The 26,002-nt window shown below is 41.8% G+C and overlaps 1 protein-coding gene across 2 annotated transcripts in view; it reads right to left on the bottom strand.

Annotated features, from left to right (window-relative positions):
* SYTL3 (synaptotagmin like 3) overlaps positions 1 to 26,002 on the bottom strand; it is a 59,522-nt gene that overhangs the window by 13,899 nt on the left and 19,621 nt on the right. For both annotated transcript variants that reach the window (XM_054983764.1, XM_054983773.1), the window contains exons 6-11: positions 15,765 to 15,837; positions 9,843 to 9,970; positions 9,240 to 9,377; positions 8,684 to 8,862; positions 5,844 to 5,946; positions 2,023 to 2,193 (exon numbers count right to left, since the gene is read on the bottom strand). In XM_054983764.1, coding sequence (XP_054839739.1) covers positions 2,023 to 2,193; positions 5,844 to 5,946; positions 8,684 to 8,862; positions 9,240 to 9,377; positions 9,843 to 9,970; positions 15,765 to 15,837 — 792 coding nt within the window. The remainder of the gene's footprint in view (positions 1 to 2,022; positions 2,194 to 5,843; positions 5,947 to 8,683; positions 8,863 to 9,239; positions 9,378 to 9,842; positions 9,971 to 15,764; positions 15,838 to 26,002) is intronic.

The following is a 26,002-nucleotide window of genomic DNA, read 5'->3' as shown; positions in this document are numbered from 1 at the left end:
TAAACTCAGTTTCAAGGCCCAAAAGATACCTTACAACTTCCACTGACTTTACAATTTGCTATCCATCCTGTAAAGGTGTTAACCTTGGTGTTTAAAGCCCTTCATGGACTGGGACCTGCATACCTGCGGGACTGCCTCTCCCATTACATCCTCTGCAGAGTGTTGCACTCTGCAGACAAGCAATTCCTGGTGATCCCTGGCCCGAAGGACATCCGTCTGGCCCTGGCCCCGGCCTGGTGGAACACTCTCCCACTGGAGATCTGGGCCCTCTGACACCTGTTGCAGTTCTGCAGGGTCTGTAAAACAGAGATGTTCCGCCAGGCCTTTGACTGAGGACCAGCAGGTGTCCCCACTCTTCCACCTAAGACTACCACTTTTTCTGGGACTGCCCTCAGCCATGTACTATGCTCATATGTATGCATATATACAGACTCCCAACTGTTTATTTAAGTAGCCTATGGATAAGGCGCATGGATTATTTTGACTGTTTTAAAATTGTTACTGATTTTATAGTTTTATGATTAATTAATTGTATTTTATGGATGTTGTGAACCACCTTGAGCCCATTCGTGGGGAGGGCAGGGTATAAATCAAATAAAATAAATAAAATAAAATAAATAATGTATTCTTTCTACCCATACTTAGATACCTCTGCCTCCCAACCAGGAGTGTGCACTTCAAAAAAATTGTATTAATTTCAGATATGGATTTCAGGGGGGGGATGTTTTCTGTTATTCCCAGTTTTGGGGACTTTCTTTACTGTTTCAGGATTACTTTTAGGAATGGGGAAGGTGTCCTGAAAATTCACAACCATTTTAGCAATTACCTCCCCAGAGGCAGCAGGAGCAGTGAAGGAAGAAGAGAGGAAGCTGGCCTTACCAAACAGCTGTTTGGTCCTTTCCTTTAAGTTTCAAAGGGCCATTATTTTCTATGGGAAGACCTGGCCTCTGAAGACAGGTCTACTTCCACATAAAATAATGGCCCTTTAAAATTTAAAGGGGCTGGCGATCCTGTCTAACAGTTGATTGAGTAGACCTGGGAGGCTAGGTATACTACCCATTTCTCCTATGGGCAGTACAGAGGCTATGTCTACCTATAGGACATAATGGCTCTTCAATAGTTAAAGGGAGGGAGGTGCTGCACAACAGCTCTTTGGTAAAGCCAGCTTCCTCCCTCTTCCTTTGGGCTCTTGGCATCTCAAGAGACACTCCTGAAATTCCAAGAGATGAAATGTTTTCTCAGAATTTTGGAGTTGGGGTGGGGGTGTCATTTTGGATATCCCTGAACTGGGGTTTAATTTTGGGTTTATGTTCAGCTTTTGATATATCCAAACACACACCTCTACTCCAACACTATCTCATCACCATCTGCCCTTTTCATATACTTATTGCCATGCCTGTGTTGCCACAGAAAGGTAAGAGTAAGATTTCGGTCCAGTAGCACCTTAAAGACCATCCAGGGTATCTAGTTGATCCTTAAGGTGCTACTGGACCCAAATCTTGCTCTTTTGCAGACCAACACAGCTACCCACCTGAAACAAAAAGGCTAAAAACTGCATTCTTTTAACCTACTTCTAGCACTAGTGCACCTTGTCTCCCAGCTCCTAATTAATTTATTTAATAAAAATGAGTATCTACTACTTTAAAGCATTTAGGGCTGAGAAGAAAATAGCAAATACGTCACAGTGGGGCTTGTTGTCAAGTCCTGGCTAAAGACTTCAGAATGGTCCATTTTAATCCCCCAAAGCACCTCTAATTTTTCAAATTGCAGTACCCCATAATGTGTGTGCCGTAGGAGGGTTAACCAAATGATGTGCATGAGAAGTGAATGCAAGTTCTATCATGGTTCTGATTTATAATCACTCATATGCTTCAAACATATTTATGGACAGAATTTGAATGGAAAGGCAGCACATAAATGTTTTTAATTAATTAACTATTGTACACATTTAGCCACATGCCATTAAAAAAATAAGAAACTGGAAAATTAAAGTTTGCAGTTTTTAAATAAAGCCCAAGTCACCTTTGCTTTGAGTTGATACCAACTAAGCAACTGAGTTGACTTGTCTTCAAAATTCCAAGATTCAAATGATATGACCACTTCTCCAAGGAATACTCGGTGTCTGAAAGTTCCAGAGTGCCAGGCAGACACCTGAAGTTGTCGCATTTCCAGCTGAGAGTATTCAATCTTGTACTGTAAAGATAAATGGAGCTAGTATAAGAATCATAAGAAATCTTGCATGTAATATAATTAATTAATTTCTATTAACCATACCTTTTCTCCAACTAGATCTACAGCATGTCACAACAGAATGAAATCCAGTCTTCCCCCTGCCCTGACAGTACAATAAACTACATTACAAACAGGATCAACTCTAGAAGGAAAACACTTCAACAGCTTGTTGGGCCTCACTATTGCTTTATGTGAATTCAGTGCACCCTAGAGCAAATCAAACTGTTTAGCCAACTCAGGGTCAAACTAGGCATGATAATAGCAGATCCATTTTCAGATCTTCCACCCACTGCTTGCACTCATGTGGGCACCAGCTTGAATCAGGGTCATCATGACACAAGGGAAGGGGACAAGCCTTTTTTCCCCATGCCATTTTTGTGATCAGACTGTTGATGGAGCTTTTTTAAAGCTCTACAATTTGAAGACTTGTACAGTTTCACCTACATGCAAAGTAATTTTAAAAAGGTATGCTGAATATATATTTTCTTATCTCACTGAGAACAAAAGGAGAACAACAGTATCTGACAAACTATTAAAAAGAGTCCAGTAGCACCTTTAAGACTAACCAATTTTATTGTAGCATAAGCTTTCGAGAATCAAGTTCTCTTCATCAGATGCATGATCCGAACTGGTCAAATACAGAAGAGGAGGGATGAGAGGGGAGAGAGAAGGTGACATATATCACAAGGAGACAGAATGCAATTAGCGTGGAGGCAGTCAAAACATTCCTTTGCTTGGAAATGTAAACATCTCCTTTTGGTGTGCAGTCAGTTTGCCATATTCATTTGTAAGTATCCAATTCCTATGTAGTATAAGCCTTCGATGATCACAGCTCTCCCTGCCAGCTGCATCTGACAAAGAGAACTGTGATCCCCGAAAAGGTGCTACTGGACTCTTTTTGATTTTGCTACTACAGACTAACACGGCTAACTCCTCTGGATCTATGACAAACTATTGTAGATGACCGTCCCTAGAAAGGTGCAGAGTTATGCATAAGACCCAACAACTTCTTGAAAAGCGTCCCCAGATCACGCAATTATGGGATGATCAGCAGTTCAGCAGAGCACCAATCATCCCACAAATTAAAGTGGGATAAGATTTGTAGTTTATTTGCTAATCCACTGGGATTAGGATATCATTGCACCTAAGCAGTGTGGTAAGAATTTTGGAAGTTTGGATCAGTCTGGACCCAAACCCATAGCATAGCACCAGTCCTGGCCTAAAAAGCAACTTCCTAAGGCGCTTCATCTCATGTGTGTCTGTTTCTTGAGAAACGTCAGAAACGACAATGCCAAGACCACGGCAATACAGCCCGGAAAACCCACAACAACCACCGACCTGTCTTTGGTCCAGGGGTTTCCAATAGGTAAACCAGGAGATCTCCTTTGGGATTGGGATTTTGCTATAGGGTTTTTATGCTTGCTTATTTTTAGGTATAAGGATTTGCATTATAGAACTATTTTAATTGCATGCTTATAGGTTGTTATAAGGATTTTTTCATTAGGACTGCATAAGGATTTTTACTATAGAACTGTTACAAGGTTTGCTTAAGGTTTTATATTATTAAGGTTAAGCACTCTCCTTAGGTTTCTATAAGGAATATAGGTTATAATACTACTAATTGCATGCTTGTATGTCTGTGTATGTAACACTTCGTTTCTAAAATAAACCTTTGGTACTGGTTAAGATCTTGTCTGTACAGAGGTGTTTGTCTACGTCAGTAACGCAGATCAGCAATAGGGAAAGCAAGTAGAGGTTAAGGTGGCACACACACACACACACAAGCCTTGGTAAGTGGCGCACCCAGAACACACAACCAAGGTACTGATCACGGGGACCCACGGATGGAGAAAGGAGGAGGGGTCCCCCACAAAATTTCCACAACAAGCAGCAGTGATGTCCCAAAACCCCTGCCACAAAAATTACTTCCTGCTACTGTTGCTGCAAGGAATGATTTCTAATCTAGCAGCATTCTGATTGTTATGACTCCCATAATACTGAGATACTGCACTGGTCAAAAAACAGCACACTGCCTATATATCATTGGGTTAATGCTGAAGCCTCTGATTATCTGTTTTGGTGGTTTAGATAGAGTGATCAGATGCAAAGGCAGAGAGGACACCTGTTCTTTTTCAAGTTGTGCAGAAGAGGAAATTTCAGCAGGTGACTTGTCATGCAGGGTCAAGTAATTTCAGCTACAGTTGGTGAAACTGCCTTTCATAACTCGGTTATGAAATAGAGCCCTGAGCTCCATTCTGACCTTGTCACTCCATCGTGATGGCTCAATGAATACTCACCACCAACTATCTACTGGGCAGGAAGTTAAGCAAATAAAACTTCTGAAAGTTTTGCAAGATCTTCAAATACAGTTTCCGGTCTATGAAATAAAGATGAACCTCCCTGAATTCTGTATAGCCATCAGTACTGACATCTTCCACTGCCTTTTAATGTAACAACTGAAACATCATATTTAAACAGACCATTGTAAACAGTGATGAATGACATGCTGGCATTAAGAAGAGGAAGCTTATACAGTGGATATTAACTTCTATTGGCTTAACAGCTACGCATGATTCATATATTAACACTGCATGAGACACTCTTCTTGTAAAAAGTTCATGAATGAATGAAAGAGCTCATGGAAACTATCCTTGGTAATATAAACAACCCATGTGTATAAGCTTGTTCTGGACAGGCTTTGCATTGTTTAGATAACACATTCTAGGAACATATGGCCGTAACATCATTCAAGCTACATTCCATTTCTTTACAGAAAGAAGAGGTAGCACTGCCTTCCTACTGTCTTGTTTTTTTTTTAACTATTTTTCATTTTACAATATTCATAAATACACATAACAATAATACAAGAAACAAACCTTGGAACGGTCAATAACAATAACAAAGCCAATGTAATAGACTACAAAAACAGTGCAAGGGGGAACAGTGAGGAGATATTCTCATAATATAGCTAATAAGCTAAAAGTATTGATGTCAGCATTAGGCAGTTGATTAGTATTGTGTAAGTAATTCAAAAAGGGCAACCATTGTGTAAAGAATGATGACTGATACTGTGGTTTATAGATAGAATGAAGGTGGTCCGCTATTTTTTCCATAGTAAAAATATCCCATACTTTCCGAACCCACTGTTGTAGCTTCGGAAGCTTGTCTGATTTCCAGTGTGCTGCTAGAAGCATTTTTGCAGCAGCAAGTAACATAAATATTAAATTTTTCTGCACCTTTGGTATGGCAGGGTCTTCCCAAAGATCCAGCAAAATTGATTCTGGAGTCATGAGCAGTTCATAATCTGTAATCTCCTTAATTTTCCTTGAAATTAAGTCCCAGAATGATTGGATCTTGGGGCAAGACCACCACAAATGGATACTGTCTGGTTTGATGGAGCTGTTCTAAGATGCTCCTTATTTTGATTGCGTCTGCTGTTTCTTAAGAGCTACTTTGATTTGGCTGTCCTAGACATAAAATGGCCCAAATATGCCTTTAAGAGATCTTACTTCACTAGAAGTTTCCCAAAATGTCAAAGAGAATTTTGCTTTGTGAGAAATAGAAAATGTGGGGAGGGAGATATCTGTATTATGACTATTGCTGCAATGTACCTTTAATGTTTCATGGAAAGTTGGATCAACTGTGTTCTTTTTGATAGACGTCTTCCGTTTACTTTGAGGTGATTTATCAGGTAGCAAATATGTCTTGATATACCTTGCAAATAGAGATGGAGACAGCAGTTAAGAGCAGTTGGAAGGAAAGAAGGAATTAAAGCAAATGTTTGTTACTCATTAATCTATGCAACATTCATTGGTTTTTCATTTCTTTTCTTTTGTTCACCCAGCCTTCTAGACCTACCTACCCTATTAGTTTATCATTTATTGCAAAAATGTTTCATATTTTCCTTCAACCTTCTAGAGATATATCAGTTTGTGAGCATTCAAAATGCAACATTTCCTCCACTGTCACTGGCATTACACTTACTCTGTGGAATGTAGTTGTGTGAGTGGCTGTCATAGGTTTCTGTTGGGGGAGTGTAAGTAATGATACTTCCCCACCAGTACTAATGTCAGAATCATGTGATTTCTTTAAAATCCTCACCCCCTCCAGAAGCTGTGTGATCCAAAGAACAGAACTCGAGCTTAAGAGTGCCTATCCAGCCATAGCAGGGTTTGAGTCCAGTGGCACCTTAGAGACCAACAAGATTTTCAGGATATGATCTTTCAAGAGTCAGAGGTCCCTTCTTCACATATCCAGATATACTTACATTTAAGTGACAATCATTAGTAAGTCTAACATTCCCCTCCTCACTTGCTCCTCAGAAATGCCCTAAAATTTTGGGAATATCTTGTTGAGTTAGAATGAAATGAAATTAATCTTTCTTAATGAGGGATTGTTGGGTTTTGCGAGTGTCATCCCTTCAGTCATGAAAGGGTTAAGGTGAAGTTTCTGTAAGCTGATTGACAAGTTTAGCATAAAACCAATTAGGTGTAGACTCTTCCCACCAAAATGGGGGAGGTTTTATTCTTCATGAGGTAACCCTAAGATTGACTATTGGCTAATCAATATATTGGAGATAGTTCATACTATCCTGCACATATGCAAGGGGTCAGAGAGAGAGAAAGAGAAGGGGACAAAGAAACAAGGTGGAGTATATCAGAACTAGAAAGATAGCTAGACTGTTGTTGTTTTCTTTCCATGTACTCTTTTCCCTGATTTTTAAAAAAATATTTTTATTTTGAAAAACAATAATAATAAAAGAGATACAGAAAAGAAGGGATTATATAACATAGTTGTGTAAATCAGAAAAAGTTATATATAACAGAATATATCAACCACAGACTATTTCTCCCACCATCCCCTTCATCATTTCCCCCCCAAAACACTTTCTGTGAAATATGATACTTGCTTGTATTCATTTAAATTCAACAATCTATATTCAACATTTTACATTACAGATTTGATAGCTATTTTCTGATAATTGTTCTTCTTAGTTATTCTTAATTTTCAGCTACATAATCAAAAAAGCTTTCCATTTTTCCTGAAATTCTAGGATTGGCCTATTATGTATATAAGATGTTAATTTTGCCATTGATGCACATTCATATAACTTATTCATCCATTCTGTCAAATCTACACAGAATTCTGCCTTCTATTTTGCTGCATATACTACTTTTGCTTCTGTCACCATATATTTAAATAGTTCACTGTTTATTTTTATGATATTACTTGGTAAGATATTTAATAACATATTTCTAGGATTCAATGCAAAGTGAAACTTTAATATCTTTTGAACTTGTTCATGTATTTCTATCCAATATTTCCTCGTTTCCTTGAATGTCTACCACACATGATATTTAATTATTTATGCTTTGTTTCAACAATGTTTCATCTCCATGTTCAAATTTATGATGTTTTTCAATTTTCTACATTCCACACCCTATTATGTTTGTTCACTGAATGTCCTAGCTGTTGATTTTATTGGATTGCACTGTGTAATCCATCTTGGGTCTCAGTGAGAAAGGCATTTGGGATACCACTACTGGATTTACCTTACTGCTGCTGCCAGGATCTTACTGCTGCTGCCTGCCTGCCTGCCTGCCTGCCTGCCTGCCTGCCTGACTGAAGGAAGACCTGAGGAGCTGCCTTCTGAGGAGGTCCACCTGATCTGACATCATCTGGTTTGAGAGTACTAAGACTCATTGGGGTTTTTCCCTGTTTGGAGCGGGGGGGGGGGGGTTGACAAAGGAGGAAGGAGCAAGGTTTTTCTTAGATAAAGTTTAATAATGGCTTTTCTTTTGGCAAAGGTGTTTTAGTTTTGCTGTTAAGAGTTGCTTGCTGTTCTGCTTGTGAGGAACATAGGGAATAATGGCCGGATATATTTGGGATTCTCTAATTTTACCAAACTGGTTTAGAGAATCTGACTCAGATATCAGGGATACCAAATATTTATGGTATTCCTGATATCAAAATCTGAATTAAACAAAAAAATTGCTTTGGTGCACACCCCTATTACTAAGTTAATAATAGTTAATGTCAATTGAATTTATTATTAATATTTTGAAATTAAGGTTGGATCTTATGTACATTTACTTGGGGATAAACCTTTATGAACTTGGAATAAACTCCTATGAACACAGTGGGAATTACTTCCAAATAAAACAAATAGGATCAGAATACAAATCTCTTCATGCTTCAATTATCCTTAAAAAGACTGCTTTAAAAATCTTTCTAAGGAAGTACCATCTATTAACTTGGTTTCTTCCTAAACAACTCAGTCTTTTGCCCCCTTCTGGCCAGTAAATGTTTGCAGCAAAATAAATTTCTGCAAGTATATCCCCATCTAGCTGGTAGTTAATGATGATTTAAATTGATTTGTGACACACATTAGTCCCTGTAGACTAAAGAAATAGCTGCCTTTGTTTCCATGCACAAAACAAAATAAACTTACGGATTGCACTTTTTCTTCCTCTCTTCTCCATAAGCCAAATTCTTGCAGGCCTTGATGAATATTTCTAACATGCTAGATTTGAAATTATATCTGATGGCAAATTCTATTTCACCACTGACATCAGCTTCCTCAAAATTGCCAGCTTCACTGCATGTGCTGTTTAGGCTATACAAACTGCCCTGTAAAAAGACAAGAATAGATCCAATGTCAAAGCCACTATTCATTTATCCTTCTTTAGACTACACTCCTGTGTGATGTATAGTCTTACAGCCTTGAAACACCACAGATATCTTAACTTCATAAGACTGAGCATGTTTTTAGCACTTTTGCTTCCATCGGTTAATAGTTTCCACCTTTTGACAGGAACTGTAGAAAGGTCAGTCTATGGTGTTTTGTGAAACGGAGTATATTCTTGGTGGAGGGAATTTTCCACGGTTTGACCATAAGTAGCATGAGTGAATATTTATGTTCAGTAATCTATTTCAGGAATATATTTAAGAATCTTTCCCTCTGCTCAGGGATGGAAACATAGGATGAAAACAGGATCAGCACTTACTCGTTTTATGCCTGCAGAAAATATGCTACTTAGGGGACTGGATGAAACAACCTTTTGAAGACAATTCCTCTCAGGAGCAATTCCATTGCCATCTTGTGCTCCACTTATAAGTCGCTGAAGACTTGGGGCAAGTTTTACCTGTAAATAAATTTTCCTCCATTTGCGTGTTTATTTCATTAAGACAGTGGACCCAACCCAACAATATTCAGCAGGTGCAAGAACTCCACTCATATATGAAAACTTCCACTCCAAAAGATGGCTCTGATCACAATGCTGGAAGGCAGTGACCTACGTGTACTCGTTCTGTTAAAGATAACAGGGCATTCCACATGTGCAGGGAATTCTTGTATGCACACTGTGACTTCCTATCAACACTCCTTCTCTTAGCAGGAAAAAATCTACATAACAGAATTCCCAGTCATACAAAACATATTAGTTAAACTAAGAACATATTATACTTTGAGCATACTAGGAGTTTCAGTAATTTATTCCGTTCTCAAGATCTGTTGTGTTTTCTGCTTGCAGAATCTAGTATTGCTTTCAGCACAGAATGCTAAGTTCACTGGATACATTCACTTTGCCCTTTAAAATATGTGCAAATACCCTGGTTGCAATATCAATGGCAGTATCAGACTGACTCCTCCTTTCCTTCCTTAGTTCCATCTCCTGCCCATAATCTGCTGTTAGAAGATATTTGTCAACTGTCATGTCATTCTGGGACTTTGAGATATCTAGAAAAGAAGAGAAAGTGAACAAACATATATATGCAATACTTTTAAATTTATGCTGAGGTTTTGATACGCCTGAGAGAGAAATTGTTCCATTTGATCTAACCATCCTTCAAGCAGCATTTCCACTGGAAGAAGACAGAAGAGCTTCTTAAGTTAGAGGAAAGTGACACACTTTGTTCAGGAGAGTGGTAGGATCCATCTTGATATATTTACATTCTGCTGATCTGAATTTAGTTTGTTTTACAGATTATAGCAAAGCTTTCAACTGTGTGGATCATGAAAAGCTACAGATGTGGATATGCTACAACATCTGGTTGTGTTTATATGTAACCTGTACTCTGGACAAGAGGCTACTGTTAGGACAGAATATGGAGAAACAAAATGGTTCCTAATGGTTGTCAGAAAAGGATGTATACTATCTCTCTGTTCAGAACATATAAGGAAAACTGGATTAGATTTAGATGAAGATGGAGTGAAAACTGGTGGAAGGAACATTAACAATTTAAAATACGCCGATGATACTACATTACTGGAATAAAATAGTGAAGTTTTGAAATGACTACTGATGAAGGTTAAAGGAGTGCCAAAGCAGGGTTACAGTTTAATATCAAGAAGACAAAAGTAATGACTACTGAGGAATTACACGATTTTATAGTGAACAATGAGGAAACTGAAATTGTTCAAGATTTTCTCTTCCTTGGCTCAATCATCAAACAAAAAGGAGAGTGCAACTAAGAAATCAGAAGAAGACTGAGACTTGGAAGAGCAGCTGTGAGGGAACTAGAAAAAAATCCTTAAAGATAAGGATGTCTCTCTGGTGACCAAGATCAAAATAATCCAAACTACGGTATTCTCCATTACTATGTATGGATGTGAAAGTTGGACAATGAAGAAAGCTGACAGGAAGAAAACTGATTCATTTTAAGTGTGGTGCTGGAGGAAAGTTTTATAGATGCCATGGATGGTCAAAAAGTCAAATAAGAGGGTTCTAGATCACATCAAGTCTGAATTCTCCCTAGAAGCAATAATGACGAAACTGAAGCTATCGTATTTTGGTCACATCATGAGAAGACAAGACTTTCTGGAAAATTCAATAATAATAGGAAAAGTTGAAGGCAATAGAAAAAGAGGAAGACCCAAAATGAGATGGCTTGACTCAATAAAGGAAGCCACAGCCTTTAGTTTGCAAGACCTGAGCAAGGATAATTTGAAGGCCATTAATTTATATATAGGGTCCCCAGAAGTAGGAAGCAACAAAACAGCACATAACACACAATCTGAATTTCAACTGCAATTTCAGTTAAGTATTTCCTACAATGTGTCTAAAATATAAAGATCACAGTGTGGCTAGTCACATATTTACATTTATCTATGTGTTTAAGTTAATGTTAGAGAATTAACCAACTGCTGATATACACATAATAAGGCATGCATGTTTGCCACATACATAGGAGTGCTTGCTGAGATGAACAAACTCAAAAGGCTGAAGGCCATACCAAAACCCTGAAAAGAGTCAGAGCCAGTAAGTACAGTTATTTAGTGAAACTTGCAGTTCCTGAAACATTCCATTACCTTCATCGGGAGAATATGTTCAAATGACTATTGTCAGGGCCAAACTAGATATGATGGCATCCACAGGTCTGACTTATGGATGCCATCACCATTTTAAAGAAATCTAAAAATGCCCCAAAGGCCCCAACAGCCCACAATGCAAGAGGCGAAGGTGCTTTTGTTTCTGCTCTCCCTATGCCTTTTCAAGTGGCAAAAAAGCTGCACCCCCCCCTCCCCGCAGCTGTTTCAGAACTTGAAAAGGCAGGGAAGACGAGTGCCTCAGCCCACCATGCTGCATGTCCAATCAGGATCAAGTCCTCACAGCATTTTTAGATCTCTTTAAAATGGTGGTGGTGTGCATAGGTCAGATGTGTGCATGCTGTAGTCTCTAGATTGGCCCTCAAATGGTTCTTCCTGGAAAGATATATAGAGGAGCTGGGTTTAGAATAAGTTTCAGTGAGCACAATAAATTATGGAAAAGAGGATATCTAGAAGCATGAACTACACCCAAGAGAGAAAGCCACAGTCAGTTGTGTCTCTTGGCACATACATCTCTGAGGAACACATATATCTCCCCTTCATTCATTATGGGTTCACCAAAGCAAGCATCACTGCTTATGCATCAAACATCATTTCTAGCCTTCTGCCTTGGATCCACCCCCAATCCATGTTACTTCCTCAATAACTTCTAAAAAACTTGGTACAACTCCTACTACTTATTAAGAAGCCTCTGAAGATACCTTAAACATGCCTTATAAATAGAAGCCCAGGGTCACAACCATTCCATTAGCCACACTCCTCAATATTGGTGACAGCATTAGCAGTCCCCACTCCCAACTCCCTGCAAGCAATCCATCTTCAACAGGCACAGCCATCCTGCTGCTGCAGAAAAGACATGGAAGGAGGGCTAGTTGCCCAAATTAAAGCAGCCAAGATGGCTTGGGGGAGAGGTTGGAAGAGCAAATCCTGCGCATTTTCTGTAATGTTTTTCATCATTGCAGGAGTAGGGAGGGAGATGGAAGCCAGCAGTGGGCAATGGGAACAAACAGATATTAGAAACCTGTGACTGATGGACAAAGGCCCTGCCCCTTTCTGTCAGGCAGCAGTCCCCTGTATTCCTATATGATGAGTGCACAGAGCAAGTAACAGCCAATCAGGGCCCAGGGATGGCTGAAGGAGCTAGAGGGCAGAGTGAGTGCTAGAGAAAAATCTCTAATTCTGTCAGCTTGTCAGATAGGGTTTGTGCCTCCAGAGTGCTAGGTTAGAGAGATCCTGCCTCAGAAGACTTGTATGTCTCAGAGACAACTTTGATAGCAAGCAGGTAGTGAATGTTTTTAGATAGTTTTTGTGCCTCCAGAAGAGGAGACAGGAAAAAATCCTTTATCAGGCAACTCTGTACATCTCAGAGCCTGGCTTTTGGGATAAAGCAAGTGCATTTCGGTAAACACTATGCTTTCTTATAGTTTGGTTTTCAGGGGTAGAAGGTTAAGTTATTAGAATTTCCAGAAGGAGCTCACACTTACATAGTGAAATTCTTAAGGTTGGGAGAAGAGCAAAAGTTTGCCTCAGGGATCAAAGTTTGGTTGAAAACTGCTCTCTGCTCTTCTACTTTGTTAACTGAAACACTGTAACTTAGCCCAGCTAATTCTCTGTGTTATACTTGTATATTGTTCTAAACCTCTTTACTAAACAGCCCTATTTTATCAAAAAAAGTTAATGAAAGTTACTATTTTCTCCGTTTACTTCAAGCCTCAGCTGGAATTACTGCTTTTCAAAGTCACTTAACGCCTGTCTATCAAGTGAAGGGTGGAGTAGAGACTATACTGGTCATGCTACATAGCACACTACCTCACTTTGAACATTTAAAATCCCGACCTTCAAAGAAGCCCAGCTAGCCCATGCCAGAGGGGCTGGTGATGACCCAGGTGCCAGCTGACACAGGCACAGGTCGTTTCCACATGGACTGTGGGAACTGGCTAGGACACTCAGACAATGGACATGCCCAGCTAGAAGGAAGGCATCCCTGCATAAGGTAGAGAAGAACTGGACCATTTTACTGGCAACATACCTGTCAGCTTCTGCCATGAGCGCTACTATGCTGGGTGCCAGCACCAGGGCCAGCGCCACCATTGAGGTGGTGAGGTGGCCGCTGTGGGCACCGGAAGGGGGTGCTGGAGGGGCTGCCGGGGTGGAGGCACACGCCATGGAGCTGGCATGCCTGCCCCACAGCTGCTTCAAGCTGGCCAGCCCTGCACCACTGCCACCGCCGCTGCCACACGCTCTGGCCGGGTGCAGCAGCTGCGGGGCAGGCACGGCAAGTGGCCGGGGTGGCGTGCGGAAAGCAGGCAGCCTCCACACGCTGCCTCAGCCACCCACCAGCCAATGGGCCCGGTTTTGCCGTGTGATGACATCATAACGTGATGACGTGATCGCGCAGTCCGGGGCATGCTCACACACTGCATGCGCGTGCATGTTGGGCTGGCCACAGGCACCAGAAACCCTGGCGCCGGCAGTGGCCAGCACACCTGACCTTGATTCTGGGAAGCCGTCTGTCATGTCTGTACCCCTACCTCCATGCCATTGTTCTATGTGTTGAACCACTGCTAATGCTGTACCTTGTTTTCATTTTGCAAATGCTCTAACCAACACTTCCGTTTCTCTAACAGCCTGAGAATCCAGCTGTGTTATTTCATTTCGTTGAAGCTCACAGAAGTGACCTTGTACTGTCTGAAATGTTACAGCTTACTTTCATGCATTCCCAAACCCTTTCCTGCGCAAACCTGTGGTCTAGCTGGGAGGGGGGAAATGAGTGGGTATTTAGAGTTGTACTTTCCTCAAGTCTCTATTCTTATCAAGAAAACATGTGCTGCTTAGATGCTTTCTTGCCTCTGAGTAATTCTATGGACATATATATGGAAATGATTGTATTTTTGAATAAAACCATTTAACCAGGAGCTTGGACTTCTTGTTGCCATGGTACAGGGACCTGTCTACCATATCCTGTCATCCATAGCCTGACACTGTCAGGGACAGTGCAGGTTCTTGCTCTGTGGAAGGAGGGGGGGTATACATCACCCTCTCTCCCTCTCAGTCCACTCGCAGGCCTGCTCAACCTGACAGAGTCCTGGCTGCCTCCCCTTTCTCCTCGCCTTTCAAAGCCTCTGCCCTCCTCATCTCCTCTGGGCTTGCTCTTCCTCCTGATCTTCATCTCTCTCCTACTTCTTCCAGCTTTTCTTTCTTTCTTTCTGTCCCCCTCCCTCCCTCTCTCTCCAAACTCCACCACGCTCCTACACAACCCACCCCTCCTGCACTCTGTCCATGGCCCTGGCCGACTCAGGCAGTTGCACCTGGGCTTGCTCTGCTGGCTGATTGGGGCAGGTACACCTGTGCCTCCTTGGCTGGCTGCCAAGCTTTTCCTGCAGATTGCCTCAGGTGGCTTCACCTGGGATTGTTTTGCTCCAGGCTACTGTCTTCTAGCTGGCCTGCAGGCTCAGGTGTGGCTCTGTGTTGTTTTGGCTGCCTCTTCTCCCTGTCTGGTAAGGCTGCTAGCTGACTGCCTTTGCTTCCTGTGCCTCCTCCCTCAGGTCTACTGCCCTCCTGGGGGTCCTCACTCTCCCTGCCCAGCCCCCTGCCTTCCCACCAGAGGGTGGGGCTAGCTGGTTTACAACTGCCTCGCCTGACTCTCTGAGGCTTGGGTGCTTCTTTGCCCTCCCGTGGCATGGATGCCTCCTTCCCCTTTCTGTTGTTGGTCTGCTCTGATCCTGGGTGCCCATTGGGGTGGCTGTCCCCCAACTGCCTCCCGTCCCCTTCTCCTAGTAAGTCTGGGGGCTGAACCTCAGATCCCAGACAATACATTTTGAAAAACTAAAATGCAGCTGATGCCTGAAGGGTGGTGGTGGGGAACCACACTGGAGTCAAAGCAGGTACACACCTCAGAAGAAAAGTGAAGGCAGACTGAATCTAAATTTTTCTCTAAAATATCAAGTTTCAGGTCCTTTACTTTGGCCATGTGTCAGCAATGAGGTGGTGAAACCAGAAGAAGGAAGTTGAAGCATTCCATTCTGCTCCAAGGGTGTGACCCATCTTTAACACTGCCTGGTGACAAGCTTTGATACAGATATAGTGCAGTCATAAGAACACTTTCCTAGGAGAAAGCCCCATTAAAGAAACCTGAGTAGAAATCTGAGTAGACCCATTTAGGATTGCTCTCATAGCAACATTAGAAATCTTTAAGACCACTTACTTTTTATATGTGTAGTAAAAGACAGAAATAAGTTTTCCACAGACCGATGGAAGCCTTTCCTCTGGTCATGTTCCTGTGATATATAAACAAAAAAGAGAGACCAAATAAGGAGCTGTGTTGTCAAGGCTTCTCATGTCTCATGCCCTTAGAAACTGCAAAGGAAGCTGGTGTGCCAGGCTTGCAGACAGTTATCAATTCTATAGTCAAGAAATTCTAAGCAAATATCTTGGCTGGGATGGAATTATAAATGTTTGCAAAAAGACAGAGAGCTCAGCCCAGTCCTTTTGCATCTACCAAAGCATTGGGAGTCCATAACAACAACAAACAACATACCTCCATTATTGTTATCCTTTATTAGAAAAAAATGCATATATATAGAAATACAAATCTATTTTTGGCTTGCCAAATTCTATGTCAGCCAAGATTTATATACAAAATAAGTAATTTTATCTACAATTGCGATTAATCAATTTTTTGGCTCCTTACCATCAACTTTTTAATAATAGTCAGTTTTCCTCAACCTTCCACCTCAGAAAATATTTATATGCATCTAAAGTATTAACTCATGTACCACCTCCCTTCATCAAGTAAGTTTTTAACCAGTTTTTAAAACACAATAGATCTCTCTTCTTATCACAACACATTTCAGGCTCACAGAAACTCTAAAATTTTGTTGCTCTGCTGTTTGTTATGATTGCTCTCTTTATCATTTGGAGGAGGGCAGGGAGTTGTTCCAGTTGGCAGCAGAGGGTAGGACCCGAAACAATGGGCTTAAATTACATGCACAAAGGATATTAGGAAGAACTTTTTCACAGTCAGAGTAGTTCAAAAGTGGAATCAGCTGCCTAGGGAGGTGGTGAGCTCCCCCTCACTGGCAGTTTTCAAGAAGAGGATGGATGAATACTTGTCAGGGATGCTTTAGGCTGATCCTGCACTGGGCAGGGGGTCGATGGTCTGTATGGCCCCTTCCAACTCTATGATTCTATGATTCAATACTTGCAGGAGCGCACCTTCTCTGGCCAATGAGATTCTATTGAAGGAGAGTGCCTTTTTAAAACTTTTCCACAAGGAGTTAAATAGGCAGCCTTGCCTCAGATCAGCCTCCATTTTGTGTAGTGTGTGTGCTCTGGCTGCCTAGAGAGATCTGAGAAACTGCCTGCCTGCTGCTCGCTGTGGACCCTCTCTTTGTGGTCTGGCCTGGTCCTGGCCTGCTTTGGACTTGATGTGGACTGGATCCTGCTGCCCAATGGATTACTGCTGCTGCCTGCTGAGACCTGCACCTGGAGGACTTCTGCACTTGAAGGACTTCCACTTCCTTGAGATTCATAGACTCACTGCGTTTTTTTCTGTTTTTGGGGGAAGAGTGTTGTACTGGTGTCTGGTAGGGATAGGGGTAAAGGGAAAGGAAAAGGAAAAAGTTTTTTTTCAGTATGCTCTTTAAAAGCTGTGGGGATTGCTGTGGGGGGGTGCACTTTGGTTTGGTTTGGTGGGGCTTGCTTTTACTTGTGTTGTTGAGGTGCTTTGTTTGCTGTTTTATAGTTTTTTTCTGCTTATTAGATTCACTTGTTCTTCATGTGGGGGGTGTCTGTGTTTTCCCATGTTGTTAGGGCTGCTCTTTATTGAAGTTTGGTGGTGTTTCTGTACTCTGTTGGCATAGAAGTTTAGCTTGGTGTGCTCACTGTAGATTTTTGTTGGTTGATTATTCTTCTTCCGGAGGGGGGGGGGTGTTATAGGGGTGCTGCTTGGTTCACTTTTACCTAGTGGTGTTTGAGTGTATTTTGGGTATTCAGAGAGGGTTGTATAAACTTTCAGAAAGTGTTTTTAAGATAGGCTAGTTGTAGGTCTTGTAAAACAAAACTGTATTAGCTTTTAGGAACCAACAGAGTTTTCTCTCTTTAACAGGCTTGTGTAGGAATTAAGAAGGATTCAGTTGTGTTTGTGTTCTACTCAAATTCTATAGACAAAAAAGCCGCCCACTAGTGGCATTTAACTAGGCTTTCCCTAGTTTCCCATGACATGCTTGAGCATTTGGTGGAGCAGCAGGCCACCCTCATGTTGTGGCTCTTGGAGAGTGACACTTGGATTGGGGAGGGTAAGTTCATCCCAGAGGATTGGCTCATCATCTTCCAAATAGTGGAGGTTCTGAGGCCCTTCAAGGAACTCCGTGCCATGGTCTTGTCTGATATGGTGACCCTGGGTCTGGTCATTCTTCTGGTGCATATGCTTCAGAGTGCTAAGGCTTCCTTCTTGGACACAGATGCGGGGCATGCAGACCTTGTTCCAAGAGTGCTTGTGCTTGTGAGAAGGCTACAACAGAGCATCACATCCTGGCTGCAGCCTCTCTCTGAGAAGTAGTCGTAGATGTTGGCAACCTGAGCATCAAGGGCATCTTTGCTGAGTGGGCTGGGAACATCACCAGCACAAGATATGTGATGTAGGCAGGCCAAGATAGGCTTGCTGCCAGCAGGAGGACTGGGGGAGGGGCCCAGCTCTTCTGTTGTTCCCCTCACTCCTTCTCAACAGGCTCCTCCCATGGCCAGGCTGGGATGTTCATGGAGATGGAGATACTCCAGAGTGTGCTTGGCCCCTCTGGGAACATGAGGCGCATGAGGTAGGATTCTGTGGAGGCAATAGTCAGGGACTACCTTGCAGAGCACTGTGAGTTGCTTTCCACCAATCCACTGAGCTACTGGGCCAAGAAAGAGGTGGTCTGGCTGGACCTCTTCCTCGAGGCTCAGAAACTCCTCTCACACCCTCCCACAAGTGTGGAGAGTGAGTGCATCTTTTCCCATGCAGGCAATGTTGTCAGCTTGTATCAGACTCGCCTGCTCCCCTGGAGAGTTGAACAGTTGGTCTTCCTGAAACTCAACATGCTGCTCTTCAATTTCCTAACTTTGGACTTCCAGAGTGAATGAGGTGAGCCTACCTGGTGGCCTGCATCCTCTGGGAGTCTGTGAGGTGGGAAAAATGCTTTCCCCAAGACTTAAAAGTTAAGTAGAAAACTGGCAGGAGAAGGACAGTTGATTCAGTTGGCACAAGAAATGCATACTGCAATTTGCCCCCGCCCCCACCCACCCCCACTGCAAAACTAGCAGCCCGTTTTAGCACAAATTTCTGCAGATAATTGAGAAAAGAGGCACCAGAAATGTTATTCTTTTTTTATTATTATGACAATTTTTATTGGGTAGGTCAGCATATATATACATTAATACATTCCAATTTTTTCGTTCCCTTAAATAGTTGTTATATGTCCCCACCCCCCCCTCCCCTTTCTTATATCGACTTCCAACAGCACTAGAACCATTCTATTTCTTACCATTAACTACAGAAATGTTATTCTGTTGCCACTGGGATGGGAAGGGTCAGTGTTTGGGAAAGTAAAACGACACACCATGTGTCACAGAGGGAAATCCACAGCAACACCCAAATGAAACTACAGAACGCTGTTGTGAAATATAATGTATGCAATGTGTTGTTCTAATGTTAACTTTCCTCATTGATGGGATGGAGGGGGTCAATGATGAAGGCTGCTGCAGAGAGAGGATTACTTGGGTTTCTCAAGTACCTCATTTGCAGTTTCAGCCTGAGGCCATGTGGGTAGAATTCATCTTATGCAACTGTACTTACTTGCCATTGTCATGTGCTTATGGCTGGATACTGCTTGGTTCTGTTATGTGGTGTTCCTTACTGGCTGAATCCAGTGCCTGGCTCCTGAGAATAATACTGGCTCTGTTCAGCTAAGTTGCAAGAGTGTCCCTTGCTTCGGTTTGGTTTTGGTGGAATGGATGTGATTCTCTGGTGTGAAGTTGGTCCTCTTGCTGCACTTTGGGTCTGGGGAGATTCCATTCCCTTCTTCAGTTTGCTTCTAGTTGCAAGACTGCTCCTTGCTTCAGTTTGGTTTGGATGATTCTCTGGTGTAATGTTGGTCCTCACTGGGAACAATGGAGAGCAGCAGGTCAAACTGATCAGGGAGCACTGGGATTTGGGGGTGGGGAATCAGTTTGGTTTTGTTGAACTTGTGGAACTTCCTTTTGGGAGTGTGCCTCTGGCCATGGCAGCCTTAGATGTTGTGTTTCTACCATGGGTGTCAGCTTGGACTTTTCCCCCACAATAGGAACAAATGGAGTGGCTGGAGGCACCTTGTTCAGGGGCCCACAGAATTGGGCTTGGACTTTTCCCCCACAATAGGAACAAATGGAGTGGCTAGGGGCACCTTGTTCAGGAGCCCACAGAATTGGACCCTGGGATCCAATCTCCCTGAAACTTGGGGGGGGGGTGTCTTTAAAGGATAGTCCAAAGTAGGTCCCCTGAAAATTTGGTGGATTTTGCTTGCAAAGTGCCACGTTCAGCCCCCTGGATAGCCCCCATAGGGAATAATGGACATTGGAGGAGGCTGGGGGCACTTTTTAGGGGGGGCACAAAATGCTCCCCTGAGGTACAATCTTTATGAAACTTGGGGGGTATTTAGGGGACAGTTGACCTATGTTGATATATCTTCGAATATCATGCAGAGTATGAGATTATTTGGGGGAGCAACAAGATTCAATTTGACTTTTTTCTTTTTTATAATTAATTATAATTAAAGGTAATTGGTTTTCTGATGGATTTTCTGAGAGATCCATCAAGACATCTAAGGTAGTGGGGTGTGGGGTCTCTAGTTGACGCTTAATGGGCAATGGGTGCTTTAGACACTTTAAGGTATATACTAGATGGTCTAATCTATTTATCAATGAATCTTGCTCCTGTTCTGGCAGGTTTTTGAAGGTAGCTAAAAGGTTTGTTTCAATCTCTTCTTCAAGCCAATATAGGTCAGCAATCACCTTGTTCCGTACACCATTGACATTGGGTGATTGATAGTTTGTTATTGAGGAGTCAATCATTAGTTCTGGCAGGTTTGATGAAGCAGCTTGATCCATTATTAACAGCTGGTTCTTGTCGACTCTCTTTGCTCGTGATACAATGACTGTTTGGAAAATTTAATTCCGCTGTTTGGGATTGGTAGATCTAATTTCTGAACTATAGTGTTCCTAAAATGTCCTTGAAGTCTAATCCCACATTTGTTGAAGTCCACAGCATGAGAGAGCATAATTGATGGTATTCTATTTGAGTGAAACTGCAATAGAAAATGCTCAAAGCGTAAAGGTCCTGGAAGTCTTTCAATTTTTTTTCCTTTTTTATTTTTCAAGAAGATTTTATTTTGAAAAGAATATGTGAAAATAGAAAGTGCATAAAAAAGATTATACAAATACTAGATTGGACATTGAGTTGAGACACACAATCTTATATAAACAGTACATATAAAATTGTTTTAAGACCTGTACAAGTACTACACTTAAATTTACATTAAACTAATAACGGAATACATTCAAAATTTGATATACCTAAACGTAGTCGCATTGTTGCCAGGCCCCCCCTTCTGTTATGGAGCTTGCTATGAACTGTGCCAGCTTCCTGCCTTGCTGTTTTGAGGCTCCACCAAAGACTCTGTTTAAGGGCAGCATTGCCCATGTCTGTTTCCTGATCTCCCTGCTGTAATGGACAGCGCCACCTATGCCTGTTTACTGCCTCCTTGGACACCTACCTCACCTGGGCCCAGAGCCATGCCGCCAGCAGCACAGTGCCAGCCGGAGGGACTCTCCACGAGCCTGGCCAGGCACCCCATGGTCAGTTCCCGCAGAGAGCCCCTTGCAGGAAGGTCACTGGGTCTGCCCTTGCCACTGGGCAGCCTGCTAGCCAGCCCACAAAGCATGCCAAGGGAGAAGCCATGTTCTCAGGCAGCAAAAAACCACCAAGGACATTTTACTCTGAAGCTGCCATTTCAAGACCAGCTCCTGTCACATTCAGGGAGCCCAGGCTCACCCTGATATGCAGATCGCTGGCCACAGCCCTGGGACGGAAGAGATATGCTGGCTGAACAAAACAGACAATGGATTCATATTGATGCACCCATCAAGCACTGACATTCCAAGCTGATCCCATCAGTACAACCCGGCTTCCTGTCAAATCTAATCAACCTGCCCTGCACTCCTTCCCTTCCTTTTGTCCCTACCCAAGGTGTCACTATCACATAATTAGATTCTAAAGTGGCCCATCAGCGATAGTTATAGAGTCATCAAGCTCTTGTTCCCCCTCCTGAGAACTACATGGAAGGCCCCCGCCCCAGGGTACATTTTTGGCTATTTAAGTAGGGTCTGCCTGACACTCGGTGCTCGGTGCTGGGCGCCGTGCCCAGTGCCTGTTGCCATGCTCAGCCAGGCATTGTGCCCCATCCCCAACCCAGATGGCACTGTACATCGCCCCCCAACCTCGCTGCTGGAATCTCTGCTCCTCACCGTGATCAGGTAATGTATTGCCTCTATTCCATCGATCTCAAGTGGGTTCCTGCTAATGCAAATGTCTCTGTAACTCTTTCCAACCTTTATTTCTGAGTTCTTGTATGTCTGCTGTATGTAAGTGCTATGTCAGGCATATGCCACACTTTTAGTAAATATTATTTATTTGAATATTAGCCTCCTCTTTCTTGTCTGAGTAATCTGATAGACTGAGGTACATTTCGCACTCGGTTTTTAGAGCGCGTTTGTACCTGTTCCACATCCCATGTTTGCAAGGTTTTCACACTTAAAAGCAGTCATGGGATGCAGTCCCGCTTTTTGTCCGCTGTATCCCCGATTTTTCCCCCTGCGGACATACCCCGATGTTTTTTTAAGTTCGCTGCCGACTGGCAGCTGGCCCGCATTTTGCTAATGTGAACACTTTTGCCCCCTTTTTGCTTCTCTCCCCCCCTCTCCGTTTCCCTGGGAGCTGATTGGTTTGTGCAGAATTAACCACTCCCACCCTCCTCAGCTCTCTGAACTCCTTGTCCACCATTTTTTTTAGTAAAGGGAGCTGAGGGTCATAAGGCTGCTTCTTCGTTGGTTTCCTTCCTCCCGGTATGCATGCTGTTTTATTTTTTTTCAAAAGCCAGGAATGATTCCTAAACTTGCTGCTAATTCCCTGCTAGCTTTAAAATCAAGGAAAGCGTTAAATAGCTGCTTTCTCCTTCCTCCCTTAGGGTATGCACACACATTCTTTTTTTTTTTAAAGACAAGAATGGGTTGCAACGTTGTAATGTTCCTGCACTTTCTTCCTGGCTTTAAAAGCCAGGAAAGGATTAAATGGCTGCTTTTCCCTCCCTCCCAGGCATGTTTCAGACTTTGCCAAAGAGGGGGAAAAAACCCAAGCATTTTGCACAGCCCTTTGGAAACAAGCCTCTGCTTCCTGGGAGGAGATTAATCGGCAGCATTTTAACCCTTTCCTGGCTTGATTTAAAAAAATGAGAGTGGTACATGTTTTCCCCCAGAACTCTGCCACCAATTGCCTCTCCGGTGGGCAGGGGACAGCCCAATCAGCAAAAAGGGGGGAAGGGTTCCAACATTGCAACGTTACTACGCATGCTGAATTTTTTTTAAAAAAGTGTGACGTGAATTGCAAGGCCCCAAAAGCCCAAAATTGCACCGAGGTTTTGAAATGAAGCACAGACACCAAATCGAAATTGCAGTGGACAGTGTGAAATGAACAGGTGCAATGCCAAAGCCACTGCGATCCGGGCGAATGCTCATAAACGGCGGTTTAAACCTTAAGTGCGAAAAGGGCCTGACTCTGGTATATATTGGTTAAAGATCCGCGCTAGCTCAAGCCAAACTGCTTGCTAATTTCCCCATAAAAAGCAGTTCTGGTAACAGCATACTAGTTCTCCTTTACTCCTTCCCTCTCCTTGGTTAATTTTACTTCTACAAACTACAATATCAGCTTTGTCTTTATACAAAGTTGCCTTAATTAAAGTTAATTTCTACCTAAGTAGTCAAAGAAATCCTTCCATTTCCCCCCAGATTCAGCTATCGGTCTGTTATGTAGATAGGTAGTGAGTTTAGACATTGATGCATATTCATGAATCTTATCTAACACATCAGGACAGATATCTGTTTTCCATTTTGCTGCAAATAATACTCTTGCTGCTGTCACCACATAACAGAAAAGATCTCCCTGTTCTTTTCTATTACTAGTTGGTAGAATATTTAAGAGGATTTTTTTTTATTTAATTCAAATATAAGTTTGAGAATCTTCTGCATCTCGTCATGTATCTTTATCCAATATTTTCACATTTTCTTACAGTTCCACCACATATGATAAAATGTTGCATCTAAGATTTGACATTTCCAACAGTGTCCGCTGTAACCCTTACTAATTCTCGCAACATCTTTGGGGGTATTGTACCATCTAAAGAACATTTTATACCAATTCTCTTTCAATAACTGACAATCTGTAAATTTTATGTCCTTAGTTCATAAATTTTTCCATATGTTCATCGGGATAATTTCTCCATTTTATCATACAAGTTTTAACTTGCTCTGTTTCTGTGTGATATTGCAAAAAGATTTTGTAAATCTTCCCCAAGAGATGCTTCCATTTTCCATATATTAATAGTTCATATTGTATTTTTTTATCTCAATCTACCACGTTGTTTAAGAGTTTGTTCCTTTAGTCTTGATACTATTTGATGATACATCAGCCATAGAATATTTTTGCCTTGAGCTTGGATTTCTTGCCAGGTTGCTGCATTATAGTGAGCATTAATTGGCGACATCAGGGGGGAGATTAGTGACTCAATCTGTTTCTACACTGAAACCATATTTTAAGCAATCCATCACATCCTGCTTATGAATAGATTTCCTGATTTTTTGATCCATAAATAATTGTGGATGCCTTCTTAGGGTCCTCTGTCTCCAATTTGATCTGTTTGCTACTTGGATTTATAATCCAATCTGTTATCCAAACTAACACCGCTGTTTGATAATAGAGTTTGATATTCGGCACTGCCAGTCGTCCTCAGTTTTTATCATCCTGTAGTACTTTAAATCTTATCCTTGGTTTCTTTCCTTTCCATATAAAGTAATTTATTACTTTCTGCCACTTGTTGAGAATCTTCTGTGTTATATGAATTGGAATCATTTGAAATAAAAAGTTCAATTAAGGTAAAATATTCATTTTGACAGTTGAGATTCTTCCTAGCCATGAAATATTTAATTTTTTCCATCTCAGTAAATCTTTAATAATACTTATCCAAACTTTTTGGTAATTATTTTTATAGAGATTCTCATTTCGTGATGATACATTTATCCCTAAATATTTTATTAGCTTTGTAGTAATGGCACAGTCTTACAGTTTTCATAATATCAATTGATGAAGGTGCAAAGCTTAGGAGGACAGCTAGATGACTTGTTGCCTTCCACTTGGCGGACAAATTGATATGCTTTCCTTGATAAAAGAAGATGTTTGTTCACTACTTTACTTTTTGGATTGAAGACTAATGTTTGGGTGGTTTCCTTCAAGATCTCTGGGTTATTTGGTGGGATTGGGTGTTCCTTATTTGAGAGCTTATTCCTGTCATTCCTGTTGGCAACAATGTTGGTGGTATGATCATGATCCTTGGGGACCTCTGTGGGATAAGTATTTGCAGGCTGCTGTATCGTTTCAGAGGCAAGAAGTCTCTTTTGAATTAAATCTCTAATTGTTTTGAAATGAGAAAAAAAAATTGAACTGTGTGTACAACCAGTAGAGTTTGATGTGCTAGTGCCTCCAGCCCCATATTGCATGTAGTTTTAAACCAGGGCTCAGGCTGGGGCAAAGCAATTGCCTCTTGATTTTTCTCTTGATATACATTTGAGGTGATCTGAACCAGTGGGCAGTCCTCCCCTTCTTCCCCATTAGCATCTATCTTAAGGCAGCTGTATCTATTTTGTAGTTTTACAGGGCAAAAAAAAAATCTTCCCGTCTCAATTGTTTGTTCAAGGGGGGTAACCCTTCTTCCTCAAAGGGAAACACCCCTTTTTTGTCCATAATTGGGGTTGTAGCAATCAATGGGTTAAAAGAAAATGAAGGAGGGAAGAGGAGATGGACATCTCTAGAGGACAGTTAGGAGTAGGTACCCTGCAAATTTGGTGAAATTTGGTCAAAAAATGACCTCCCCCAGGCCACCGGATAAACTCAAATTGAGTTTCCCACAGGATACAATGGCCAAATTTTACTGAATTTGCTCTGTAATACTAAACCAAACCAGAGAATCAATTTGGTATTCAGGGAATACTGAATTTTTTCTCCCATTTGATATTACCAAACTGAATTTACAGAATTTTCTTCCTGGGCACACCCCTACTTACATCTGCTGCCTCCTTCCCCAAAATCTTCCATTTGAGGTTGTC

The sequence above is a fragment of the Eublepharis macularius genome, chromosome 1 (assembly GCF_028583425.1).
Source record: "Eublepharis macularius isolate TG4126 chromosome 1, MPM_Emac_v1.0, whole genome shotgun sequence".
NCBI classification, from domain to species: Eukaryota; Metazoa; Chordata; class Lepidosauria; order Squamata; family Eublepharidae; genus Eublepharis; species Eublepharis macularius.
This window is presented reverse-complemented; position numbering and strand designations above follow the sequence as displayed.